Source organism: Oncorhynchus nerka, linkage group LG4 (assembly GCF_034236695.1).
Source record: "Oncorhynchus nerka isolate Pitt River linkage group LG4, Oner_Uvic_2.0, whole genome shotgun sequence".
NCBI classification, from domain to species: Eukaryota; Metazoa; Chordata; class Actinopteri; order Salmoniformes; family Salmonidae; genus Oncorhynchus; species Oncorhynchus nerka.
Genome location: NC_088399.1, coordinates 49,751,420 through 49,777,305, shown reverse-complemented (window position 1 = coordinate 49,777,305; position 25,886 = coordinate 49,751,420). Strand labels below are relative to the sequence as shown.

Here is a 25,886-nt window from a genome sequence, read left to right as displayed (position 1 = left end):
CAAATTAAATCAACCTTTTTTTCTTCTTATTTAGTGGTGTTTGAATGTGTTGATAAAGTGCTGGACATGATTGTTTGACTGGGACAAAGGGCCAATTGCAGGACTGTCCCACATAATCCTTGACATAGGCTCACTCTACCTGTCTCCTTCAGGGCCCTTGTCAGGCTCAGCAGCCTCTTGAAGACAAACTACAGTTCAGACACCAGTGAATGACGACTAAGAAAACAACACGGTAGCCTACACTGTTGTTTCTCCCGGCCTGCTGTGCCTGTCTCTCAGCTGGTGACTTTTCCACCCTGTGACAGGACTATATTTGTGACCTCTCTGTGATTGGGGTCACGATGCAAGAGGCTTAGCCTGCCAAGGGCTGGGCTGGAGGTGGCATCAGGGCCAGGGAGAGAGGGGGTTATAAGTAGCAGAGGGTGCCTAGCTGTGCCAACCTCCTGTCACCCTGTCTGTGAGCTACTGTGGCATACTGTCCTGGAGCAGGTTCTCTCTCTCTCCCACTGCCCAGAAGGGGATACAAATATATACTTTCTCGGTTCCCATCACACTGTTTAGGGGAATGAGGTTATTTACTTTGTAGCTCGTTGAAGTCCTTTGTAGGACATTCTAGCAAACTTTTCTCTTTAAGGTTCTTTACCAGGGGGGTTCAGTGACATGGCTGTGAACTGTAATGACTTGGAGTCACGTTGAGTACAGTTGGATGGACACAGCGCGTGATGATACACATTGCAATGATATACACCAGCCAAGTGTCTCTTTGTATTGGATAAACCAGCCAGACCCCGTTCTTTCAGCATCAGACCCCGCTCTTGTCTTGCAGATGAAAACAGACATCCCTAACCCCATTCCCACTTTCCAAATACATTTCAACAATCTCCTCAACCCCTGGCACCGTTCTATCATAGGGTGTTTTATCTGCTGTACCCATCACTCTTCACATTCCATACACGTTTAATTGCAACATTTAACAACACAACAGTGCCTCTTCAACCTCAGGAGGCTGAAGAAATTTGGCTTGGCCCCCTGAGCAATGGCCTGTTCACCCCGCTACCATCTAGAAGGCGGAGACAGTACAGGTGCATCATAGCTGGGACCAAGAGACTGATAAACAGGTTGTATCCCCAGGCAACCAGCTGTTAAACAGCTGGCCTCCACCTGGTACCCTGCCCTGATCCTTACACACTGTCCCTAGCCGGTCACCACCCGGTACTCTACCCTGCACCTTAGAGATTGTTCGCCTAAGTTCATAGAGTCATTGAACACTTGTCATTTTAATAATGTTTACATACTGTTCTACCCTCTTCATATGTATAGTATATACTGTATTCTAACCGTGGCTCATCCTACTACTACTATATACAGTATATATATTCCGGACTCGTTCTATTACGGCTCACTGATATTGCTTCATTTCTTTTCTTTTTTTTTCTTCTTTTAACTTTTCGGATTATACTATATGTGTTTTGTTATTTTTAGGTATTACTGCACTGCTGGAGCATAAGCATCTGCAAATTGGTGTATGTGTAAGTCTATGTAAACTTTGATTTGAGTTTGATTTGTTTGTGAACCGGGCATTGTCAGCCCTGTGTTGTGACACCATTCCTTCATATGATTCTGACTTGACAGCTATCATTCAGTCAGTGATGGTTGGGACAGACAGGTGTGCGCGTGTCTGTGTGTCTGACTGTCTCCAAGTCTCAGAGCTCCGAGCAGTTGACCACCTGAACCCACAATGTCATAAAGGGACTGTTATTAACAAGAGAATGTTACCTGCCTGCAGGCATTTACATGTGTGCCTGAGAAGAAAGCTTGCCATGTGAACAGCAGGCTGCGGTGAGAGATAGTGTGTGTGTGTGTGTGTGTGTGTGTGTGTGTGTGTGTGTGTGTGTGTGTGTGTGTGTGTGTGTGTGTGTGTGTGTGTGTGTGTGTGTGTGTGTGTGTGTGTGTGTGTGTGTGTGTGTGTGTGTGTGTGTGCGCGCGTGCACGTTTGAGAGAGAGAAAGATAATGTGTGCATGAGGCAGCAGGCAGCAGTGAGAGCGTGAGGCAGCCTGTGAAATCCTGTGATTCAGCTCAGTGGCTGTCCTGGAATCAATTCCAGTCAGGCCAGGCAGACAAATGTGTCTCAGGCTGTGCTGCTGGGTTGAGGATGATGGGGACGGCTGGCAGGATGTCCTCCCTCCTTCACATGCCATTTTAAATCTTTATCTGAGAGAGAACAGTGTTAGAAGACAACCGTTTCATTCTCAGCCTGAAATATGTTCTCTCATTCCGTTTTTGTCGGGAAGTGCTCAAAATCCGTACCCATGTGGCATTTAGAGCCTACAGCTACAAAATGCACACACATACGTTACTGTTCAAAAGTTTGGGGTCACTTAGAAGCACCTTCCATAAGTTGTTTTTGCTTGATGGGCAGTTCTTATGTACCATACGGTCAATCAGCTCCCACAACAGCTCAATAGGGTTGAGATCCGGTGACTCTGCTGGCCACTCCATTATAGACAGAATACCAGCTGACTGCTTCTTCCCTAAATAGTTGTTGCATAGTTTGGAGCTGTGCTTTGGGTCATTGTCCTGTTGTAAGAGGAAATTGGCTCAAATTAAGCGTCATCCACAGGGTATGGCATTGCAAAATGAAGTGACAGCCTTCCTTCTTTAAAATCCCTTTTATCCTGTACAAATATCCCACTTTACCACCACCAAAGCACCCCCAGCCCATCACATTGCCTCCACTATGCTTGACAGATGGCGTCAAGCACTCCTCCAGCATCTTTTCATTTTTTTCTGCGTCTCACGAATGTTCTTCTTTGTGATCCGAACACCTCAAACTTAGATTCGTCTGTCCATAACACTTTTTTCCAATCTCCGTCTGTCCAGTGTCTGTGTTCTTTTGCACATCTTAATCTTTTATTTTTCTTGGCCAATCTGCGATATGGCTTTTTCTTTGCATCTCTGCCTAGAAGGCCAGCATCCCGGAGTCGCGCCTTCACTGTTGACGTTGAGACTGGTGTTTTGCGGGTACTATTTAATGAAGCTGCCAGTTGAGGATTTGTGAGGTGTCTGTTTCTTAAACTAGACACTCTAAAGTACTTGTCTTCGTGCTCAGTTGTGTACCGGGGCACAACTGGTTAGCGCAAACTGGTTAGAGCTGTTTTGTGAAGGGAGTAGTACATAGCGTTGCATGAGATCTTCAGTTCCTTGGCAATTTCTTGCATGGAATAACCTTCCTTTCTCAGAACAAGGATAGACTGATGAGTTTAAGAAGAAATTACTTTGTTTCCGGCATTTTGAGCCTGTAATTAAACCCATAAATGCTGATGCTCCAGATATTCAACCTAGTCTAAAGAATGCCAGTTTTATTGCTTCTTTAATTAGCACAGCAGTTTTCAGCTGTGCTAACATAATTGCAAAAGGGTTTTCTAACTATCAATTAGGCTTTTAAAATGATTAAATCGGATTAGCTAATGTGCCATTGGAACACAGGAGAGATGGTTGCTGACAATGGGCCTCTGTACGCCTATGTTAATATTCCATTAAAAAAATCTGCCGTTTCTAGCTACAATTGTCATTTACAACATTAACAATGTCTACACTGCATTTCTGATCAATTTGATGTTATTTGAATGGACAAAAAAAAAGTGATTTTCTTTCAAAAACAAGGACATTTCTAAGTGACCCCAAACTTTTGAACGGTAGTGTATATGGTAACGTAGGCTACGAAAAGGTATGCATCATGAAACACGTACATCTCCACACACGTGACTTTTTTTATACTGTTTTCAGAGAATGGGAATGCAATTATAATGGTGCCCATTATTCATTTTCAGAACTGACCATTTGAAAGGAGAACATTCCCTTCGTGTCAGGAATGGACATTATAATGTCCACCTGTGCTGAACAGTTCTTGAGGATACTTGAGGATAGAGAGGTGTAGATCAGCTCAAGTAAAAGGACACTGAACCAAAAGCTGATGCACTTATCTTAAAGCACGGTATCATAAAGGACATAAAGACATATTTATTCCGGGACATTCACAGGACATTCACAGCACGTCAAACAACGGTTGTATTTAGTCAGATATGCCTTTCTGAGAAAGTAGTTTGCGGTGACCATACAGCATTTCCTGTGATACGGCCTCTGCAGAAGTCAGGGCATTCATACTTATTGCACTTTGCGGAGCAGAGCAGAGCTGTCATGAAGGAAGATGCAGAGGAAATTAGTTTGTGTTTATTACAGGCCCTCCAGCCCCCACCTACCGTCAACCAATCATGTCAATACGGAGCTACACGGAGCCCTCCGCATTGTTACAAAATTTGGGAGGCACATGGCGATGCAGTACGGAGCTCGATTTGGCCTCTGCAAGCCTCCAGAGGCTCCGCAATTGCATCCACACCCTCCATAGCAAGCATAAATAGTCTTTAACTCTTGAAAGTGTACTTGAATCCTTCAAAATATACATGCAGATTTTTGACCTTTTGGAAATCTGTGGTGAATAAATATCTCTCTTCTCTTTTCAGATGCTCTCCAAGCCATTGTGAACACGGGGGGAGATGCACTCAGTCTTGGAGTACCTTCCATTGCAATTGCTCTAACACAGGCTACAGTGGAGCAACATGTCACAGCTGTAAGAGGGCCTTTTCTGTATCTTCTGTGTTGGTTTTTGTATCTGAAGAATATATGCAGTACATGCCTGTATGTGTCTGTATGACTGGACTGGACTAAGCAGAAACACTGTCAAGAGGATGATGTGTTTGTTCAGCATACATGCACAGTGAAACAGACCGTTGAATTCAAGGTCAAATGCCTTATCTGTGATGCAGCAATAGCATGCAGCAACACCAGAACTTCTTGGCAAAGCCACACCATAGATAAGGAACAGGACAAAGCCTTTAATGATGCTTCTCTCTCTCGCTGCAACACGGGTCATCACAAATTGTGTGGAAGAAGATGAAAACTTGAAATGAAGCCATTTTGTCAGTCAAACACAATCACCTCACTGTTTAACACGTTCACACTAGAGTTGCGCTGAAAGTGAGGTGGTGGTGGAGACAAAGAAAGGACTAGCAACGATTGCCTCTGTATGTATAATTCGATTGGAGCAGAGACCCAGATCAAATCACAGGAAGTGTTTCAGGTGAGGAGGAAATAAGACATTTACGAGATTGGAGGTGTCATGTGTGACTGAACTGTTAAAGGATGTTACTTATTCTGTTCTGTCTGGATGGGGGGGGGGGGGGTTTGTATTGTTTCAAATGTGTACACACACATCTAATGACTAATGCAGGGTACAAAGAAATGTCTGACGGAGACCTTCGAGTCAAAAGGTTGCACAACAAAACAACAGGAGCATTCATCAGTGTGCGGCACAGCAGTTTGGTGGTGGCACTCATTGGGGAGGATGTGCTCGTGATAACGGTTGGAGCGGAATGGGTGGAATGGTATCGAATACATCAAGCACATCGTTTCTATGTGTTTGATACCATTCCATCGCTCCATTCCGGACATTATTATGAGCCGACCTCCCCTCAGCAGCCTCCTGTGCTGTATGGGTATCTGTGCTTTATTTCACGAGGGGTCTGTACTATGCCAGGTCAATGTGTTCTAGCTACAGAACAGAAGTCAAATCACATCAAATATATTTGTCACATACACATGGTTAGCAGATGTTAATGCGAGTGTAGCGAAATGCTTGTGATTCTAGTTCCGACAATGCAGTAATAACCAACAAGTAATCTAGCTAACAATTCCAAAACTACTACCTTATAGACACAAGTGTAAGGGGATAAAGAAGATGTACATGAAGATATATGAATGAGTGATGGTACAGAGCGGCATAGGCAAGATACAGTAGATGGTATCGAGTACAGTATATACATATGAGATGAGTATGTAAACAAAGTTGGCATAGTTAAAGTGGCTAGTGATACATGTATTACATAAAGATGCAGTAGATGATATAGAGTACAGTATATACGTATACATATGAGATGAATGATGTAGGGTATGTAAACATTATATTAGGTAGCATTGTTTAAAGTGGCTAGTGATATATTTTACATCCTTTCCCATCAATTCCCATTATTAAAGTGGCTGGAGTTGAGTCAGTGTGTTGGCAGCAGCCACTCAATGTTAGTGGTGGCTGTTTAACAGTCTGATGGCCTTGAGATAGAAGCTGTTTTTTAGTCTCTCGGTCCCAGCTTTGATGCACCTGTACTGACCTCGCCTTCTGGATGATAGCGGGGTGAACAGGCAGTGCCTCGGGTGGTTGTTGTCCTTGATGATCTTTATGGCCTTCCTGTGACATCGGGTGGTGTAGGTGTCCTGGAGGGCAGGTAGTTTGCCCCCGGTGATGCGTTGTGCAGACCTCACTACCCTCTGGAGAGCCTTACGGTTGTGGGCGGAGCAGTTGCCGTACCAGGCGGTGATACAGCCCGCCAGAAGGGTTTCATAGTGCTGTTCATGGCGACCCACCACAGGGTGCACATTTTGTTCCTGTCCAGAACTAACACATCTTATTCAACGGATCACCTTGATTATCAAGCCCTTGATTAGCTGCAAGTGTGTGTGCTGGGCAAGAACAAAGGATCAACTAAGGAACCCAGCTGGTTAGTGTAACAGTGAAAGAGGGGGGAATAGCAAATTCTTTAGTGAAGAGGAACACTCACCTGGATGCATCCTCCGGTTAACATTGTTATTATTATTATAGCCTTGTATTCATTATTTATCAGTCAGCCAGGCCCACTAGCCATTATCCAGGAGCTATTCAGAATTGTATGGATTGGGATACACAGTGTGTGTGTCTGAAATGGCATCCTATTCCCTATATAGTGCACTTCTTTTGAGCAGGATCCATAGGACTCTGTACAAAAATAGTGCACTATACAGGAAAAAGGGTACCATTATGGACACAGTCAAGAGAAACAGCAACATCTGCAGTGATGGGGCCTGCGTTCCGTTGGGACACCAGCTAGCACCCTTTATTCTGGCATGCAATGGTTTTCTGTGCGTTTCCTTTCAAATAATGACGGTGAGCACATCAATAATGTAACAACATCCGCAACAACAGAACAGACAGCTGGCACACAAAGCTACTGTAGAGGGTAAAGCAGAGTGGAAAGAGAAATGGCCCAAGATAAAGAGCGCCTTTTGCGGTTCTGTGTCTTTGGCAGCATTATTGTTTGGCAAACACCAACATGCCTCAGTACAGTAGTGTCTTGGAATATAAAAGTTTGTCTTTGTGTATAAGTGTGTTGTGTTGGCACGCCCAACGTGCCTAGGTGTCTTAGATTAGAATATGAAGAAAAATATATATAATAATGATTTGTGTACTATATGTGCATGTTATGTATTCTGTGAGTTAGTTATTCATTCACAAATGTGAATGCGTTATGGACCATCACTGGACAGTCCTTGCCACCCGAAAGCCTCAGCTGAAAACTGTGTCGAGGTTTTGATGTATGGTATGGTCCTATTTTCCTTTTCATGCCAAATCATGTCCAAATCACACTGAAGTATAAAAAAAGATGACTAACTCAATTAAGTTACTTGAAAATGATTTGTACAGCATTCTCATATACAGTTGAAGTCGGAAGTTCACATACACTTAGGTTGGAGTCATTAAAACTTGTTTTTCAACCACTCCACAAATGTCCAAACTATAGTTTTGGCAAGTCGGTTAGGACATCTACTTTGTGCATTACACAAGTAATTTTTTCCAACAATTGTTTACAGAAAGGTTATTTCACTTATAATTCACTCTTTCGCAAACTCAGTGGGTCAGAAGTTTACATACACTAAGTTGACTGTGCCTTTAAACAGCTCGGAAAATTCCAGAAAATTATGTCATGGCTTTAGAAGCTTCTGATAGGGTAATTTACATAATTTGAGTCAATTGGAGTTGTACCTGTGGATGTATTTCAAGGCCTACCTTCAAACTCAGTGCATCTTTGCTTGACATCATGGGAAAATCAAAAGAAATCAGCCAAGACCTCAGAAACTAAATGTAGACCTCCACAAGTCTGGTTCATCCTTGTGAGCAATTTCCAAACGCCTGAAGGTACCACGTTCATCTGTACAAACAATAGTACGCAAGTATAAACACCATGGGACCACACAGTCGTCACACCGCTCAGGAAGGAGACGCATTCTGTCTCATAGAGATGAATGTACGTTGGTGCGAAAAGTGAAAATCAATCCCAGAACAATGGCAAAGGACCTTGTGAAGATGCTGGAGGAAACAGGTACAAAACTATCTATTTCCACAGTAAAACGAGTCCTATAACGACATAACCTGAAAGGCTGCTCAGCAAGGAAGAAGCCACTGCTCTAAAACTGCCATAAAAAAGCCAGTCTATTGTTTGCAACTGCACATGGAAACAAAGATCCTACTTTTTGGAGAAATGTCTTCTGGTCTGATGAAACAAAAATAGAACTGTTTGGCTATAATGACCCTCGTTATGTTTGGAGGAAAAGGGGGAGGCCTGCAAGCCGAAGAACACAATCCGAACCATAAAGCAAGGGGGTGGCAGGATCATGTTGTGGGGGTGTTTTGGTCTGGAAGTTAAAGCTTGGTCGCAAATGGGACTTCCAAATGAACAGTGACCCCAAGCATACTTCCAAAGTTGCGGCAAAATGGCTTAAGGACAACAAAGTCAAGGTATTGGAGTGGCCATCACAAAGCCCTGACCTCAATCCTGTAGACGATTTGTGGGCATAACTGAAAAAGCATGTGTGAGCAAGGAGGAATGGGCCAAAATTCACCCAACTTATTGTGGAATGCTTGTGCAAGGTACCCTAAATGTTTGACCCAAGTTAAACAATTTAAAGGCAATGCTACCAAATACTAATTGAGTGTATGTAAACTTCTGACCCACTGGGAATGTGATGAAATAAATAAAAGCTGAAATCAATCATTCTCTCTACTATTATTCTGACATTTCACATTTTTAAAATAAAGTGGTGATCCTAACTGAACTAAGACAGGACATTTGTACTCGGATTAAATGTCAGGAATTGTGAAAAACTGAGCTGAAATGTATGTGTAAACTATGTAAACTTCTGACTTCAACTGTAGGTATTCCTCTTATCTAGGTGGGTGAGGGCAGTGTGGAGTGCAATTGAGATTGCGTTGTCTAAGGATATGTTGGGGCGGTATGCAAATTGAAGTGGGTCTTGAGTGTCTGGGAGGATAGAGTTGCGTGCCATAACCAGCCTTTCAAAGCACTTAATGATTACAGATGTGAGTGCTACAGGGCAGTAGACATTGTGGCATGAAGCATTGGAGATCTTGGGAACAGGAATAATGGTATTCATCTTAAGACGTGGGGATTAAAGACTGGGACAAGGAGAGGGTGAAAATAACCGTGAATGTGCCTTCCAGTTGATCTGCACATGCTCTGAGAATGCGCCCTGGAATACCGTCCAGCCCTGCTGCCGTGCAAGTAGCACCAGTCCTCTGGGTCGTTAGGTTCCCTCACGCACGTTACGGTGTTGTATTGTCGAAGTGTGCATAAAATATATGTCTGGTAGAGAGGCATCGTTGGGCTGATTGTGGCTGGGTCTTCCTTTGTATTCCGTAATGGACTGTAGCCCCTGCCACACATGGCGGGCGTCAGGGCCTGTGTAGCATGATTCCGCCTTACTCCTATATTGTCCTTTTGTTCGTTGGATGACTCTGAGGTTGTTGTCGGACTTATTGTTGCTGTCCTCTATTGGAGCCTCAGGTTTGTCTGTGATAACCCTGTAGGCGGTAGCCCTGTCCTTTAGTTTAGCGCCAACATCTGTGTTAACCCGAGGATTTTGATTGGGGAAGCAGCGAACTTTCACTGTGGGGACAATGCAAAGCCAGGCAAAGCATTCCTGTAGCATAATCTCCGATTCTGATGGTCATTTCTCAACGGGGCGAGTCACAGGTATTTCCTGTTTGAGCTTCTCCTTGTATACAGTAAGCAGGAGTACCAAGTCATGATCTGATTTGCCGAATAGCGGACAAGGGAGGGCCTTGTATGCTTGCTGTGGGTAGAGTGCGTGTGTGTGTGTGTGTGTGTACACATTTTTGTTAATCATTTCAGTCAGTACTCATTTCAGTTAGGGTTTAGCAGTAAATAACCTGAGTATTTGTTTTCTCCTCCTCAGCCGTCTATGAGCAGTCATGTGAAGTGTACAAACAGAAGGGCAATACAACAGGGCTGTATTACATAGACGTGGATGGAAGCGGCCTGATCAAGCCACAGCTGATTTACTGCAACATGACAGGTAAGCCACACACACACACACACATCAAACACTCCCACAAGGTGTGGGGGCCCATGGGCTATATCAACTCAGCAAAAAAATAAACGTCTGTGTAAATAAACTGTGCTTATTTTCAGCGAACTTAACATGTGTAAGTATTTGTATGAACATAAGATTCAACAACTGAGACATAAACTGAACAAGTTCCAGACATGTGACTAACAGAAATGGAATAATGTGTCCCTAAAAAATGGGGGTCCAAATCAAAAGTAACAGTCAGTATCTGGTGTGGCCACCAGCTGCATTAAGTACTGCAGTGCATCTCCTCCTCATGGACTGCACCAGATTTGCCAGTTCTTGCTGTGAGATGTTACCCCAGTCTTCCACCAAGGCACCTGCAAGTTCCCGGACATTTCTGGGGGGAATAGCCCTAGCCCTCACCCTCCGATCCAACAGATTCCAGACGTGCTCAATGGGATTGAGATCCGGACTATTCGCTGGCCATGGCAGCACTGATATTCCTGTCTTGCAGGAAATCATGCAGGGAATGAGCATTATGGCTGTGGGCATTGTCATGCTGGAGGGTCATGCCAGGATGAGCCTGCAGGAAGGGTATCACATGAGGGAGGAGGATGTCTTCCCTGTAATGCACAGCGTTGAGATTGCCTGCAATGACAACAAGCTCAGTCCGATAATGCTGTGACACACCGCCCTAGACCATGACGGACCCTCCACCTCCAAATCGATCACGCTGTAGAGTACAGGCCTCGGTGTATCTGTCATTCCTTTGACAATAAACGCGAATCCAACCATCATCCCTGGTGAGACAAAACTGCAACTCGTCAGTGAAGAGCACTTTTTTTCAGTACTGTCTGGTCCAACGACGGTGGGTTTGTGCCCATAGGCGACGGTGTTGCCGGTGATGTCTGGTGAGGACCTGCCTTGCAACAGGCCTACACGTCCTCAGTCCAGCCTCTCTCAGCCTATTGCGGACAGTCTGAGCACTGATGGAGGAATTGTGCGTTCCTGGTGTAACTCGGGAAGTTGTTGTTGCCATCCTTTTTTGCCATCCTGTCTCGCAGGTGTGATGTTCAGATGTACCAATCCTGTGCAGGTGTTGTTACACGTGGTCTGTCACTACGAGGACGATCAGCTGTCCGTCCTGTCTCCCTGTAGCTCTGTCTTAGGCGTCTCACAGTATGAACATTGTAATTTATTGCCCTGGCAACAGTCCTCATGCCTCCTTGCAGCATTCCTAAGGCACATTCACGTAGATGAGCAGGGACCCTGGTCATCTTTCTTTTGTGGCTTCTTTTAGTGTCCTAAGTTTTCATAACTGACCTTAATTGCCTACTGTCTGTAAGCTGTTAGTGTCTTAACGACCGTTCCACAAGTGCAAATCACATTGCTATTAAGTATGACAAAAGTATTGTCATACTTAATCATATATTTTATACAACATTTAGATGCAATCCTGACAACTAGAATGTGTACACCCTCAGAGATACAGTTATTTAGTTATACCATCCTTAATGATATCACAAAATAATAAACACTTTGACAGGATTGTTCTTTATCCCCACTGACCATTTCCCACATTCTTTATGTTAGAAATATTGTTTCATTATCAACTTTTGGATGTTGGAGTTTTGGTGGCAGTCTAACAAAGGATGTTCACACACACTTCAGAGCTAATTAAACCACTGGATTACGAGCTACAGTAGGGTTTCCATGCACACATTATGACCACTGCATGATTAGTTAGGGTTTCCCTGCATACATTACCTTTCTCCATACATTAGTACATTGCATACATAACCACTGGCAGCACCGTGACTGTTCTTTTAGTTTCTACCATTGCCTAATGTATACAGATGTTGGATCTTAATTTGAGCCAGTTTGCTAGCAGGAAAATAATCCTACAGCAACAGGAAATTTGAATTATTCTGTGGATTATAATTAATGACATTTTTGTATGGGTTGATACATACAAATCAAGTCTGAAATTGGAAATTACAAAATTCTGAAACCCTTTTTAAACCTCAAATACACTATATATAGACTGCTCGAAAAAATAAAGGGAACACTAAAATAACATATCCTAGATCTGAATGAATGAAATATTCTTATTAAATACTTTTTTCTTTACATAGTTGAATGTGCTGACAACAAAATCACACAAAAATTATCAATGGAAATCAAATTTATCAACCCATGGAGGTCTGGATTTGGAGTCACACTCAAAATTAAAGTGGAAAACCACACTACAGGCTGATCCAACTTTGATGTAAAGTTTTAAAATGAGTCAAAATTAGGCTCAGTAGTGTGTGTGGCCTCCACGTGCCTGTATGACCTCCCTGCAACACCTGGGCATGCTCCTGATGAGGTGGCGGATGGTCTCCTGAGGGATCTCCTCCCAGACCTGGACTAAAGCATCCGCCAATTCCTGGACAGTCTGTGGATGGAGCGAGACATGATGTCCCAGATGTGCTCAATTGGATTCAGGTCTGGGGAACGGGCGGGCCAGCCCATAGCATCAATGCCTTCCTCTTGCAGGAACTGCTGACACACTCCAGCCACATGAGGCCTAGCATTGTCTTGCATTAGGAGGAACCCAGGGCCAACCGCACCAGCATATGGTCTCACAAGGGGTCTGAGGATCTCATCTCGGTACCTAATGGCAGTCAGGCTACCTCTGGCGAGCACATGGAGGGCTGTGAGGCCCCCCAAAGAAATGCCACCCCACACCATGACTGACCCACTGGCAAACCGGTCATGCTGGAGGATGTTGCAAACAGCAGAACATTCTCCAAGGCGTCTCCAGACTCTGTCACGTCTGTCACATGTGCTCAGTGTGAACATGCTTTCATCTGTGAAGAGCACAGGGCGCCAGTGGCGAATTTGCCAATCTTGGTGTTCTCTGGAAAATGCCAAACGTCCTGCACGGTGTTGGGCTGTAAAGCACAACCCCCACCTGTGGACGTTGGGCCCTCATACCACCCTCATGGAGTCTGTTTCTGACCGTTTGAGCAGACACATGCACATTTGAAGCATAGGAACTGAGAAGTGGTCTGTGGTCACCACCTGCAGAACCACTCCTTTATTGGGGGTGTCTTGCTAATTGCCTATAATTTCCACCTGTCTATTCCATTTGCACAACAGCATGTGAAATTTATTGTCAATCAGTGTTGCTTCCTAAGTGGACAGTTTGATTTCACAGAAGTGTGATTGACTTGGAGTTGCATTGTGTTGTTTAAGTGTTCCCTTTATTTTTTTGAGCAGTGTACAACACTATGTGGACACCCCTTCAAATCAGTGGATTTGACTATTTCAGCCACACCCATTGCTGACAGGTGGATACATTGGAGCACACAGCCACGCAATCTCCATAGACAAACATTGGCAGTAGAATAGCCTTACTGAAGAGAAGAACTTGACTTCACAGTGCCCAAACCTCAACCCCATCGAACACCTTTGGGGTGAATTGCAACGCCGACTGCTAGACTGGCCTAATCGGCCAACATCAGTTCCCGACCACAGTACTGCTAGTGGCTGAATGGAAGCAAGTCCCCGCAGCAATGTTCCAACATCTAGTACAACGCCTTCCCAGAAGAGTGTAGGCTGTTATAGCAGCAAAGTGGGGTACAACTAAATGGCTACCTACACTGGCGTATGGTACTGGCTTATTGCCCCCCCAGTGGCGCTTTAGCTATCTCTCTCACTGACGGAAAGAGATCGACACGTTTAGGGTGCAGTTGATGGCTCTCAGTAAGTAACTGAGCTGTGAGCTGTAGCTTCAGAGGGTGCGTGCCTGCCTTCCCTACAGGACACCTACACCAGGTGTTGCAGGAAGGCCAAAAAGATCATCAGGGACCCCAGTCACCCAAGTCATGCTCTGTTCTCCTCGTTTCAATCACTGAGACGCGGGCAGTACAGGAGCATCATGGCAAAAACTTGAAGACAGGCCAATAGTTTCTACCCTCAGACCATCACGCTACTACCCCGAGTTAAAACGTTTGGGAACCCCTGACTTACCTTACCTGCTGCTCCTCCTAGGGACATCCTTCACCCCCCCACAGACTTTTACTCTGCCCCCACCCCAATTACATTAATCACTGAAGAAGGTGTCAATATGTATAGTTTTGATTTATTTTCTTAAATTGTTATTGTTTTTATTTCACTTGGTCCCCACACCCCCTCAATGGTCATGCTGCTACCCCTATGGTAATTCCCCCCCACACCCCTCAACAGTCTTTAATTTGCCTCCACCCCAATGGACATTTATTCATTCATCCCTGCTACAGTTGTTATGATGTATGTATAAAGGCCTATTTCTATTGTTGTTTTTTTATGACTATTTTCATTATTTTATTTCACTTAGTCCTGCATGTTGTACCCTGCAATCACACCTACAACCACTTCCATGTGACTATTAAACACTCTGAAACGGAATCTGAATCTTTGGGTGGGATCCCAGATCATCTGACAGAATTCCTATCCTTCAGAGCTGGCATCAGCAGCTATCGGAATCATCTCATCTTCCCACCCACCCCATCCCTATTTTTCAGAGTGTCTTTGTTATCATTAATATTTGCATAATGATGTAAAATGATCTTAGGGGTTCCCCTCCATTTCTCTCTCTCTCTCTCTATTCTCCTCCAGATGAAACGTGGATGGTGATCCAACACAATAACACGGAGCTAACCAAATTAAAGGCCTCCTCTGGGATAAATCAGCATTTAGCCTATTTTAACTATTCGGCCGATGCGGAACAGCTCGGAGCCATAATTACTCAGGCGGAGCACTGCGAGCAGGAAGTCTTCTACCACTGTAGAAAGTCACGCCTCTTAAACACACCAGGTAAGCCCTTTTATTAACAGTATTGATCCCAGCCAGCCATAAAGGTCAGAATGATTAAAAAGCTGCTCACTCGGTCGGCTGTGAGTCGGTGCATGCGTCCCAAATGACTCCCTGTTCCTTATTTCCCTATCAGGGCCCATAGGTCTCTGGGCAAAAGTACTGCACTATATAGGAAACGGGGTGCCATTTGGGAGACACTCTGTGAAAGGGAGTGCTGCACGCCACACGCAGAGCTTAAGCAGACGTCACAATTTGATTATTATGCTCTTTGTTGCAAACTAATTTAGGTTTGGAGGGGAGATGTACTTTCTTTGAGTAATGTATGTAGGCCTAACGCCATTGTCTTGTGATAGAATATTCACCATTTCTGGAAATGCTACATGTTCATGCACTGAGTGAGTTAGTTTTTAGCCGATTTTGTTTTTGTTTTTTGTTGGTGTGTCATTGGTGTTTGCCATGTGGTATTCATTTGTAGTTTTGTCAACCTTGTAATTACTATTTTAGACCTGCAAATGAACATGAAACGAGGCAACGCACAGCTTCACAGAGTAATTGCTGTCCATTAGCTGTCTCGTTACTGTAGAGGCTGACTGAGAGAAGAGGAAAACGATGTCAAAGCTAAATAAATCATGCTGAAAAATGTCAAATGAAGAATAATGAGGGGAGCGTGATCAGACAAGAGTTGGGAGCCCTTTGGAGTCTATACTGCTTTTTTTGTGGAGGTCCGAAACTGGTGACTTAACCATTCTCTATCAAACACTCTCGCTCTCCTCTTGTTCCAGTCTTTTTGTGGAAAGTGCATCTGTTATATGTCATCAGTGTTGTCATTGCAAATAGCACTTATTGGTCTCTAGGTAAAACACACCTTGTTCGATCTGTTTAGAAGACATTTACCTTGAGCTTAATGTTTTTACATTAGAGCCCAACGAGTTTTGGAGTCTGTAGGGTTTTTGAATAAGTGTGTGTGTGTGTGTGTGTGGTGTGTGTGTGTGTGTGTGTTTGTGCCTCAGATGGATCTCCGTTCACTTGGTGGGTGGGACGTACAGACGAGCCCCAGACGTACTGGGGCGGGGCAGTACCAGGGAGCCAGCAGTGTGGCTGCGGTCTTCAGGGTAACTGCATCGACTCAGACCACTACTGCAATTGTGACGCTGACCGCAAAGAATGGTACAATACCATCACCAATTACGACTCTCATTCTGTATATTTTTCCATTGTTCCTTCGCTCTCTCTTTTTTCCTCATTCTTTCCCTATCTTCTTCTCTCTCGCACACTTTGTTTATTTCTTCTTCTGAATGGCAATCACCACTACTCCTCAGCTCCTTTACCTCATCCTGTCCTATGTATTTTCCTCCCTTACCCTCTTTCCTATATACTGTTTTTGGTTCCTTATATGTGTTTGGTACTCTATATGAACTCTACTGACTGAGATTCTCCATTCAATATTTAATCTTATTCAGAAAGGGCCTTGTTCTCTTGCCGGGCATTTATATTTTTAGATATAATTATAGTGTTATAAGCCTGCAAGAACTCAAACAGCATCTGAAAGTAAAAATGAACATAATCTGGATGATGTTTGTTAGTATTTGCACAATTTCCTTTTCTATTTCCTATTCTAAAGTTGTTATGGACTGCAGACATGGGTTCAAATCAGTGGAGGCTGGTGAGGGGAGGACGGCTCATAATAATGGCTGGAACGAAGCAAATGGAATGGCATCAAACACGTGGTTTCCATGTGTAGCTTAGTATTTGATACCATTTGACTCTTTTCGCTCCAGCCATAACCACAAGCCCGCCGTTTTCTTTCAAATACTTTGAGTGCTTGATTGAGCCTGCCTGGTGGTGCTAGATGTGCTAGGTTTGCACTTTTGGGACTATTTCATTGGTTCTCATAAACCAGGTCAATCAGTTGCATCTAAAGTATACTAAGAAAAATATAAACGCAACATGTAAAGTATTGGTCTCGTGCTTCATGACGTGAAATAAACGATCCCAGAAATGTTCCATACACACAAAAAGCTTATTTCTCTCAAATATTGTGCATATTTGCTAGGCATATCAAGAAGCTGATTAAACAGCATAATCATTACAAAGGTGCGCCTTGTGTTGGGGACAATAAAAGGCCACTCTAAAATGTGCAGTTTTGTCACACAACACAATGCCACATGTGTCTGCAGTTTTGAGTGAGCATGCAATTGGCATGCTGACTACAGGAATGTTTACCAGAGCTGTTGCCCAAGAATTGAATGTTCATTTCTCTGCCATAAGCCGCTTCTAATGTCATTTTAGAGAATTTGTCAGTGTAACCACGCCAGCCCAGGACCTCCCTATCCGGCTTCTTCACCGGCGGGATGGTCTGAGACAAGGCACTCGGACAGCTGATTACACTGTAGGTTTGCACAACCGAAATATTTCTGCACAAACTGTCAGAAACCGTCTCAGGGAAGCTCATCTTCATTCTCGTCATCCTCACCAGGGTCTTGACCTGACTGCAGTTTGGCGTCGTAACCGATTATAGAAGACAAATGCTCAACTTTGATGGCCACTGGCACACTGGAGAAGTGTGCTCTTCATGAATGAATCCCGGTTTCAACTGTACCATGTAGATGGTAGACAACGTGTATGGCGTCGTGTGGGCGAGCGGTTTGCTGATGTCAACGTTGTGAACAGAGTGCCCCATGGTGGCGGTGGGATTATGGTAAGGGCAGGCATAAACTACAGACAACGAACATAAATGGCATTTTATCGATGGCAATTTGAATGCACAGAGATACCGTGACAAGATCCTGAGGACCATTGTTGGGCCATCACCTCATGTTTCAGAATGATAATGCACAGCCCTATGTCACAAGGCTCTGCACACAATTCCTGGAAGCTGAACATTTCAGCATGCTCACCAGACGTCACCCATTGAGCATGTTTGGGATGCTCTGAATCGACATATACGACAGCGTGTTCCAGTTCCAGCCAATATCCAGCAACTTCGCACAGCTATTGAAGAGGAGGCACAGGCAACAGTCAACAGCCTGATCAACTCTATGCAAAGGAGATGTGTCTCCTGAGGCAAATCGTGATCACACCAGATATTGACTGGTATTCTGATCCACGCCCCTACTTTTTTTTTTAAAGGTATCTGTGACCAACAGATGCATATCTGTATTCCCAGTCATGTGAAATCCATAGATTACGGCCTAATTTATTCATTTCAATTGACTGATTTCTTTATATGAACTGTAAAATCTTTGAAATTGTTGCATTTTGTGTTTATATTTTTGTTCAGTGTATTTAAAAGATACGAGATACAAGTACTATTTGAACACAGGTCTGATGGACTAAACATTTTATTTTTTACGTTGTACGTTGTTACTATGTTGTTATAACGCATACCACCTCTCTTATTTCGCAAGTTTACGTTTATTGTGCTGGAGGGTGAACTTAGCGATTTCCCCTTAGATAGGCCAGCTGCAAAGTTGAAATTGCCTATATTGTAAAAATGAAGGAAAACAAAAATGTGGTTAGTTTTAGGGTTAGCAATGTGGGTATGGTTAGGTTTAAAATCAGATTTTACGACTTTGTGGTTGTCAGCTAGTGACCACTCTACCAGCAGAACAAGATTCATGATGAAAAACGCTAACCTGCCCTGATTTCCAACAGGGCTGCTGACTCTGGCCTGCTCATCCATAAGGAGAATCTACCAGTCAGATGGGTGGTGGTGGGGGATATACAGAGGCCTGAATCAGAGGCAGCCTATAGAGTCAGCCCACTTAGATGTCATGGCGACAGTAAGTACCAAGTGATAAAATAGTAAAGATAGTCACACACTCTATCTATACTCCCAATGATTTATTGGACAGCACTAACATTTTGGCCCACAGTGCCTTCCTGTGTGTGGGTTAGTTAGTAAATATAATATCAATCAGTCATTTTACTGTATCAGTCTATTATTTACTCCATTACTGACCCTCCCCAGATACATTGACTGGGTCATACTGAATACTGTATGCTTGCTTTTGATATGTCAGTTATCAGTTCATCTATCCGTCCATTATGTCCTATATGGAAATGGAGTATGTGCAGTACACACAGGCTGTGATTCAAACGAATGCAGAGAAACGACCCTGCGCATAGCAATAGACTACCAGCTGCTTTACTCTGAGTTCTCAGCTCAGTCATTCGTTCCACACCTGTTTGATGGTAGTGCGACATTCTCATCCTCTCGCACTCTGGTTATGCACGTCGTCTAATTATGTGTAGGGAAATACACACACATTAGCAGAATTGTAACAAAAACAATAATGTTCTCTCTTCTATGTTGTTATGCTGATGGCAGTAGGTAGTCGTTGTTGTTAATCACGCAATAATGAAATAATCCCCATCTCTTTGTTATTCCTAATTGCAGCCTTGGTTACCTACAAATATTACTCTTAGTAAATTAGATGTAAATGGGGGAAACGATGGTGGAATATTATTAAGACTAATTAGTAGAAACGGTTGGCTTGTTTATGTGCCTGACAGTCTCAATGGCTCATTGTAATGGACTGAGTTGGGGACAGTATACTCTTATTTAATTCTCAGTCTATTTAGACCCTTTTTGCAATTAGCAACCTTTTGCTCAAGGATTGGTGCATACAATATGTACAACAGCATAGAAGACAACAACAAAAAACATAACTGTATAAAAGTATAAACAGTATACATTTAATTAATATATATTATTTGCCTCATTTTTTTTATTTTTAGAGAACTTCTGGAACGCAGCGTTCTTCAACAAAGAGACATCGTACCTGCACTTCCCCACGTTCCACGGAGAGCTCAGTGCAGACATCTCCTTCCTGTTCAAAACCACTGCCTCTTCAGGGGTCTTCCTGGAAAACCTGGGCATTAAAGACTTCATACGGGTTGAACTCAGCTGTAAGTAAAGTGAATGATACCACCGTGGAGAGAATGCTTGACTCTATGGTTCATGATCAAGTGTTTCGGTGCAGGGTTCAAAAAGGCATATAGACTGGGAAAGGAGAAGCTGCACTCACTAAAATTCACTGAACTTCTGCGGAGAGACCATGGCATTCATCTTGAATGTAATAGGTCCTGAATTTGGCTTACAATTGCTTGAGTGCAATACACATCTTCCAAAGGTGTCAGGCACAAGTTAGCTTGAATGCAATAAGGCCTTAACATCTTTGAATGGTGTTAGCTTGATTTAGTTTGAATGCAATGCACATCCTCTTCGACCATATGATGTTAGAAAATGATTCAGCTCGAATGCAATACACATCTCCGAATAGTCTTATAACATTATTTGGCTTGAATGCATCCCATCATCTTTCTTCGTGGCATTGAACATGATTTGGCTTATTAGGTCAGCTCATTGTCAGAGATATTTGCAGTTGCAGAGATTGTAAAGCTCTAATAACTCTGAACGGTGCTTTCTATTGGTCTATTTGTGAAGCAGCGGTAAAGCGTGAAACTCCTTTTCTGAGACGACATATGATAGAGAGAGTCGGCGGCGCTACACAGACATCATGAGCATACTCTCCTTGGGGAAATTATGGGACTGCCATTGTTAAAGCGAAGCACAGACATTGGAGCTGATATACTTCATTTATGTTGACTCTTGTTTAGATAGAACTGCATTGTTATGGGTCCGGAGTAAGAAGTTTTGTCTCTAAATGATGGTCTGGCGCTGTGACTGTTATTGTTTCATATGCCTTCTCCTGGTCCCATGACAACTAATCCCCACTCTGGTAGAATCCCCATGAGCCTTTGCAATTGGAGGATGCCGACTTAGGAGGGAAGAAGCCTTTTCTATTCTGTATTGTCAGGACAGATTTTTTTGGACATCTGTAGGGGAATGTTAACACTGTTGTCGGGGTGCTAGATGTTATTGTCTATAGAGACAATAGCCAGGGGTGATGGATGGGAGTCCTGCATAGAGAGACCTTCCAGGGTGCAGAGGTATGTTCCTGCTGTAATGACCCATTCTACAGATGTAGGATCTTAATTTGAGCCAGTTTTCTACAGCAGAATAATTATCCCGCAGAAAATGTGAATTATTATGTGGATTATAATTAATGTGGATTATTCATACATTCTTCGTAAATGAAAATCAAGCCTGAAATTTCAATATGGCACTTAAACTTCAGAAGCCTTTTTAAACCTCAAATACACTACAAGTTTTACATGTCCTGCATTGCATGATTGTTTTCCTGCGACAGGGTGATCAAATTACGATCCTATATCTGTACACATCACTGACATCACAGAGCTTGATTAAAGCCCCTGAATCCCACCATACTGAATTACTGGGGACACGGCATGACATGTACCTATTGTACAGAGAGACGTGTCTATTGTTGTGAGGTCACAGCCATACGATGTTATCGATTGAGCATCCATGTAGACTAGTAACGGTTGCACAGCTGACTCTTCAGGCTTAATCAAAGTATATCCTATGGAAATAGAACAATTTACATTCACCCCCTAATTTATTGAACTGTGAATGTGGATGCTATTTTTTAACCTTACCATTGCCGTCACATTCCCTCAGACAAGGTGTGTGCTTGTGGGTGCGTTGGCATTGGTGTGTGTCTGTCTTCTTAAGAGGCAGAAGGGGAAGCTAGCTGTGCAGTGAATACTAAAGAGATCAGAATAGATGATTAGCTTTTTCACCGAGTTTTTGTCGCCGCCATGCAGACCAGAGAAGTGTTTGATGACACTCTGGCCCTGGCCTCAGCTTCCTATGCACAGTGGTGTGTGTGTGTGTGTGTGTGTGTGTGTGTGTGTGTGTGTGTGTGTGTGTGTGTGTGTGTGTGTGTGCATGCGCGTTTGTGTGCTGCCCTGAGCTCTTCCAAAATCCTATTCATTAACATGATCCATTCAGATAAGATCCCATCATCCTACAGATGGGCAGGCAGGAGGAGCATCAATTACACCGCCCTGTATGAACATATGCGCTGAATGAATGAAAAATGCCTGACAAATGTTTTCAAGGGGGGAAAAAGACAGATAGCTACTGCATAGTGGAGCCAACTGCCAGGTCAGCAATGGATGTTTTTGTTGTAAATGATGATTTGGATGTGCGTGTTGTACACAAAATCAGGAACACCTGCTCTTTCCATGACTGACCAGGTGAATCCAGGTGAAAGCTATGATCCCTTATTGATGTCACGTGAACTCCACTTCAATCAGTGTAGATGAAGGGGAAGGAGATTGACACATGGATTGTGTATGTGTGCCATTCAGAGGGTGAATGGGCAAGACAAAAGATTTGTGTGGCTTTGAACAGGGTATGATAGTAGGTGCCAGACGCACCGGTTTAAGTGTGTCAAGAACTGTAGCGCTGCTGGGTATTTTACGCTCAATAGTTTTCGGTGTGTATCAAGAATGGTCCACTACCCAAAGAACATCCAACCATCTTGAGACAACTGTGGGAATTATCGGAGTCAACATGGGTCATCATCCCTGTGGAATGCTTTCGACACCTTGTAGTCCATGCTCCGATAAATTGAGGATGTTCTGAGGACATGTCCCTAATGTTTTGTACACTCAGTGTATACATGTGGTGATAGATCTCGGGGAGAGTAGAACTGGAACACAATGTCGTAAGGCCACTTTGTACTGGTATTGGCATGACAACACCTAATATTTCTTTATTCTGTTGATACTCAAGGTCAAAGCAACCACCACATTCAATCAACAATGCTTCACAGAAAAGTGAAATAAAAGAAAGTCATATGATTTTGTCTGAGCAGTGAAAGTTATTATGTTGTCAGGTTTCGCTCGCAGGGGCCAGATGAGGATTTTTATAGACATCGGAAATAAAATGTCCGGAAAATATTGAGATGTCCAGGGGGTTTAATTCTGGTGTCATTTGATAGTTATTTGGCTGTAAAAAACTCTGCTACTACTCTCTGCTAGTGGGATATTTAACCACCCATCCAAATGCTACTCATCTGGTGTGTCTGACCATCTCTCCTTCTCTCCCCCATCCTCCTCTCTCCATCCCTCCCACAGCTCCGATGGAGGTCGTCTTCTCGTTTGACGTGGGCAATGGCCCCTTTGAGGTGCGTGTGGAGACGGGCGGCATGGCGCTAAACGACGACAGGTGGCACCGCGTTCGAGCGGAGCGGAACGTGAAAGAGGCTTCACTGTGTGTGGACTCTTTCCCGGGCACCACACAGAAGGCCCCCGCCGACGGTCACATCCATCTGCAACTCAACAGCCAATTATTTGTAGGTAGGAAAATCCAGCTGCTTCAGGCTGCTACATCTCCCTCATTGGAGGAACGGAAAAACACCAGACCTGGGTTCAAATGCTATTCAAAATGTTTCAAATACTTTGAGTGTTTGCTCTCGCCTAAATCTCTCGTGGACAGACTATGTAAACATAAATGGTACTGTGTATTTGTCATGATACAATGGAATGCGTGAGATAACGAGCAGCATTAGTTCCAGTGCTTTTGACAAATCACGATTTCGCAGATGTTAGTATCTTTGAATTCCGGAAGAGGAAGGGACATTTGGCTCATAGACTTACCCGTAACTTGAAAAAAATACTGAGGGTGGAGCTCTTCGTCCCAGTTCAGATCCTCCTTCTCTCTCTTCTCTTAACATGTATGGATCCAGAACTTAACCGAGATTATCTTTAGCCTGCCCTGGGAGTGCCAGATAGGTGGGGTTTACAGTTTTGAGGCTATTCTATTGGTCCATTAAACCAGGCAAGCTAAATCAAGCACATACAGTTCGGAAAGTATTCAGACCCCCTCACTTTTTCCACATTTTGTTACAGCTTTATTCAAAAATGAAATTGTTTTTTCCCCTCATCAATCTACACACAATACCCCATAATGACAAAGCAAAAACTTTCTTTTTTACTTTTACAATTTAATGAAAATAATTCAGACCCAGTATTTTGTTGAAGCACCTTTGCGATTACAGCCTTGAGTCTTCTTGAGTATGACGCTAACAAGCTTGGCACACCTGTATTTGTGGAGTTTCTCCCATTTTTCTCTGCAGATCCTCTTAAGCTCTCTCAGGTTGGATGGGGAGTGTCGCTGCACAGCTATTGTCAGGTCTTTCCAGAGATGTTCGATCAGGTTCAAGTCCAGGCTCTGGCTGGGCCACTCAAGGACATTCAGAGACATGTCCCGAAGCCACTCCTGTGTTGTCTTGGCTGTGTGCTTAGGGTCATTGTCCTTTTGGAAGTTGAGGTCCTGAGTCTGAGGTCCTGAGTGCTCTGGAGCACGTTTTCATCAAGGATCTCTCTGTACTTTGCTCCGTTAATCTTTTCCTCGATCCTGACTAGTCTCCCAGTCCCTCCACCTGAAAAACATCCCCACAGCATAATGCTGCCACCATCATGCTTCACCGTAGTGATGGTGCCAGGTTTACTCCAGACGTGACACTTGGCATTCAGGCCAAGGTGTTCAGTCTTGTTTTCATCATACCAGAGAATCTTGTTTCTCATGGTCTGAGAGTCCTTTAGGTGCCTTTTGGCAAACTCCAAGCGGGCTATCATGTGCTTGTTACTGAGGAGTGGCTTCTGTCTGGCCACTCTACCATAAAGGCCTGATTTGTGGAGTGCTGGTAGGCTCTCCCATCTCCACAGAGGAACTCTGGAATTGTGTCAGAGAGACCATCGGTTCTTGGTCACTTCCCTGTCTTGGTGGTTCCAAACTTCTTCCATTTAAGACTGATAGAAGCCACTGAGTTCTTGGGCACCTTCAATGCTTCAGACATTTGTTGGTACCCTTCCCCAGATCTGTGCCTCAACACAATCCTCTCGGAGCTGTACGGACAATTTCTTCCACCTCATGGTTTTTGCTCTGACATGCACTGTCAACAGTGGGACCTTATATAGACACGTGTGTGTCTTTCCAAAAGATTGTCCACTCAATTGAATTTACCACAGGTGGACTCCAATCAACTTGTAGAAACATTTCAAGGATGATCAATGGAAACTATATTTTGAGTCTCATAGCAAAGGGTCTGAATATTTATGTAAACAAGGAATTTGTTAGCTACATTTTCTAAACTTGTTTTTGCTTTGCCATTATGCGGTATTGTGTGTAGATTGTAGAAGAATCAAGAATCAATTGTTGAGTAAGGCTGTAACGTATTAAAATGTGGAATAAGTGTGGAAAAAAGTCAAAGGGTCTGAATACTTTCTGAATGCACTGTATACAAGTATTTGAAATTATTTCAAATATAATTTGAATCCTGGTTCTACCAGAGAAAAATAATACCTTCCTAATATTGAGTTTGTCGGGGCATGGACTCTACAAGGTGTTGAAAGCATTCCACAGAGATGCTGGCCCATGTTTACTCCAATGCTTCCCACAGTTGGCTGGATGTCCTTTGGATGGTGGACCATTCTTGATACACACGGAGCATGAGAAACCCAGCAGTGTTGCAGTTCTTAACACCAACCGATTCGCCTGGCACCTTCTACCATACCCTATTCAAAGGCACTTAAATCTTTGGTCTTGCCCATTCACCCTCCGAATGGCACACATACACAATACCTGTCTCAATTGTCTCAAGGTTTAAAAATCCTTCTCTAACGTGTCTCCTCTCCTCCCCTTCATCTACACTGATTGAAGTGTATTTAACAAGAGACATCAATAAGAGATCATTGCTTTCACCTGGATTCACCTGGTCTGTCTTTGCAATGGAGAGAGCAGGTGTTCACAATGTTTTCTACACTCTGTGTTAATGCCTCAGTCAGAGCTACTAGCCTTTCCACATCCTCCAGCCTTACCCACACTTAGAATCAAAGGGAGGGGACGTCT

The 25,886-nt window shown here is 43.6% G+C and overlaps 1 protein-coding gene across 2 annotated transcripts in view; it reads left to right on the top strand.

The window, feature by feature from the left end:
- The window catches only part of LOC115127026 (contactin-associated protein-like 4), a 192,161-nt gene that overhangs the window by 132,318 nt on the left and 33,957 nt on the right, over positions 1-25,886 (top strand). For both annotated transcript variants that reach the window (XM_029656678.2, XM_029656672.2), the window contains exons 11-17: positions 4,522-4,628; positions 10,139-10,258; positions 14,900-15,097; positions 16,108-16,264; positions 18,752-18,879; positions 19,838-20,008; positions 23,111-23,332. In XM_029656678.2, the coding sequence (XP_029512538.2) occupies positions 4,522-4,628; positions 10,139-10,258; positions 14,900-15,097; positions 16,108-16,264; positions 18,752-18,879; positions 19,838-20,008; positions 23,111-23,332 (1,103 nt within the window). The remainder of the gene's footprint in view (positions 1-4,521; positions 4,629-10,138; positions 10,259-14,899; positions 15,098-16,107; positions 16,265-18,751; positions 18,880-19,837; positions 20,009-23,110; positions 23,333-25,886) is intronic.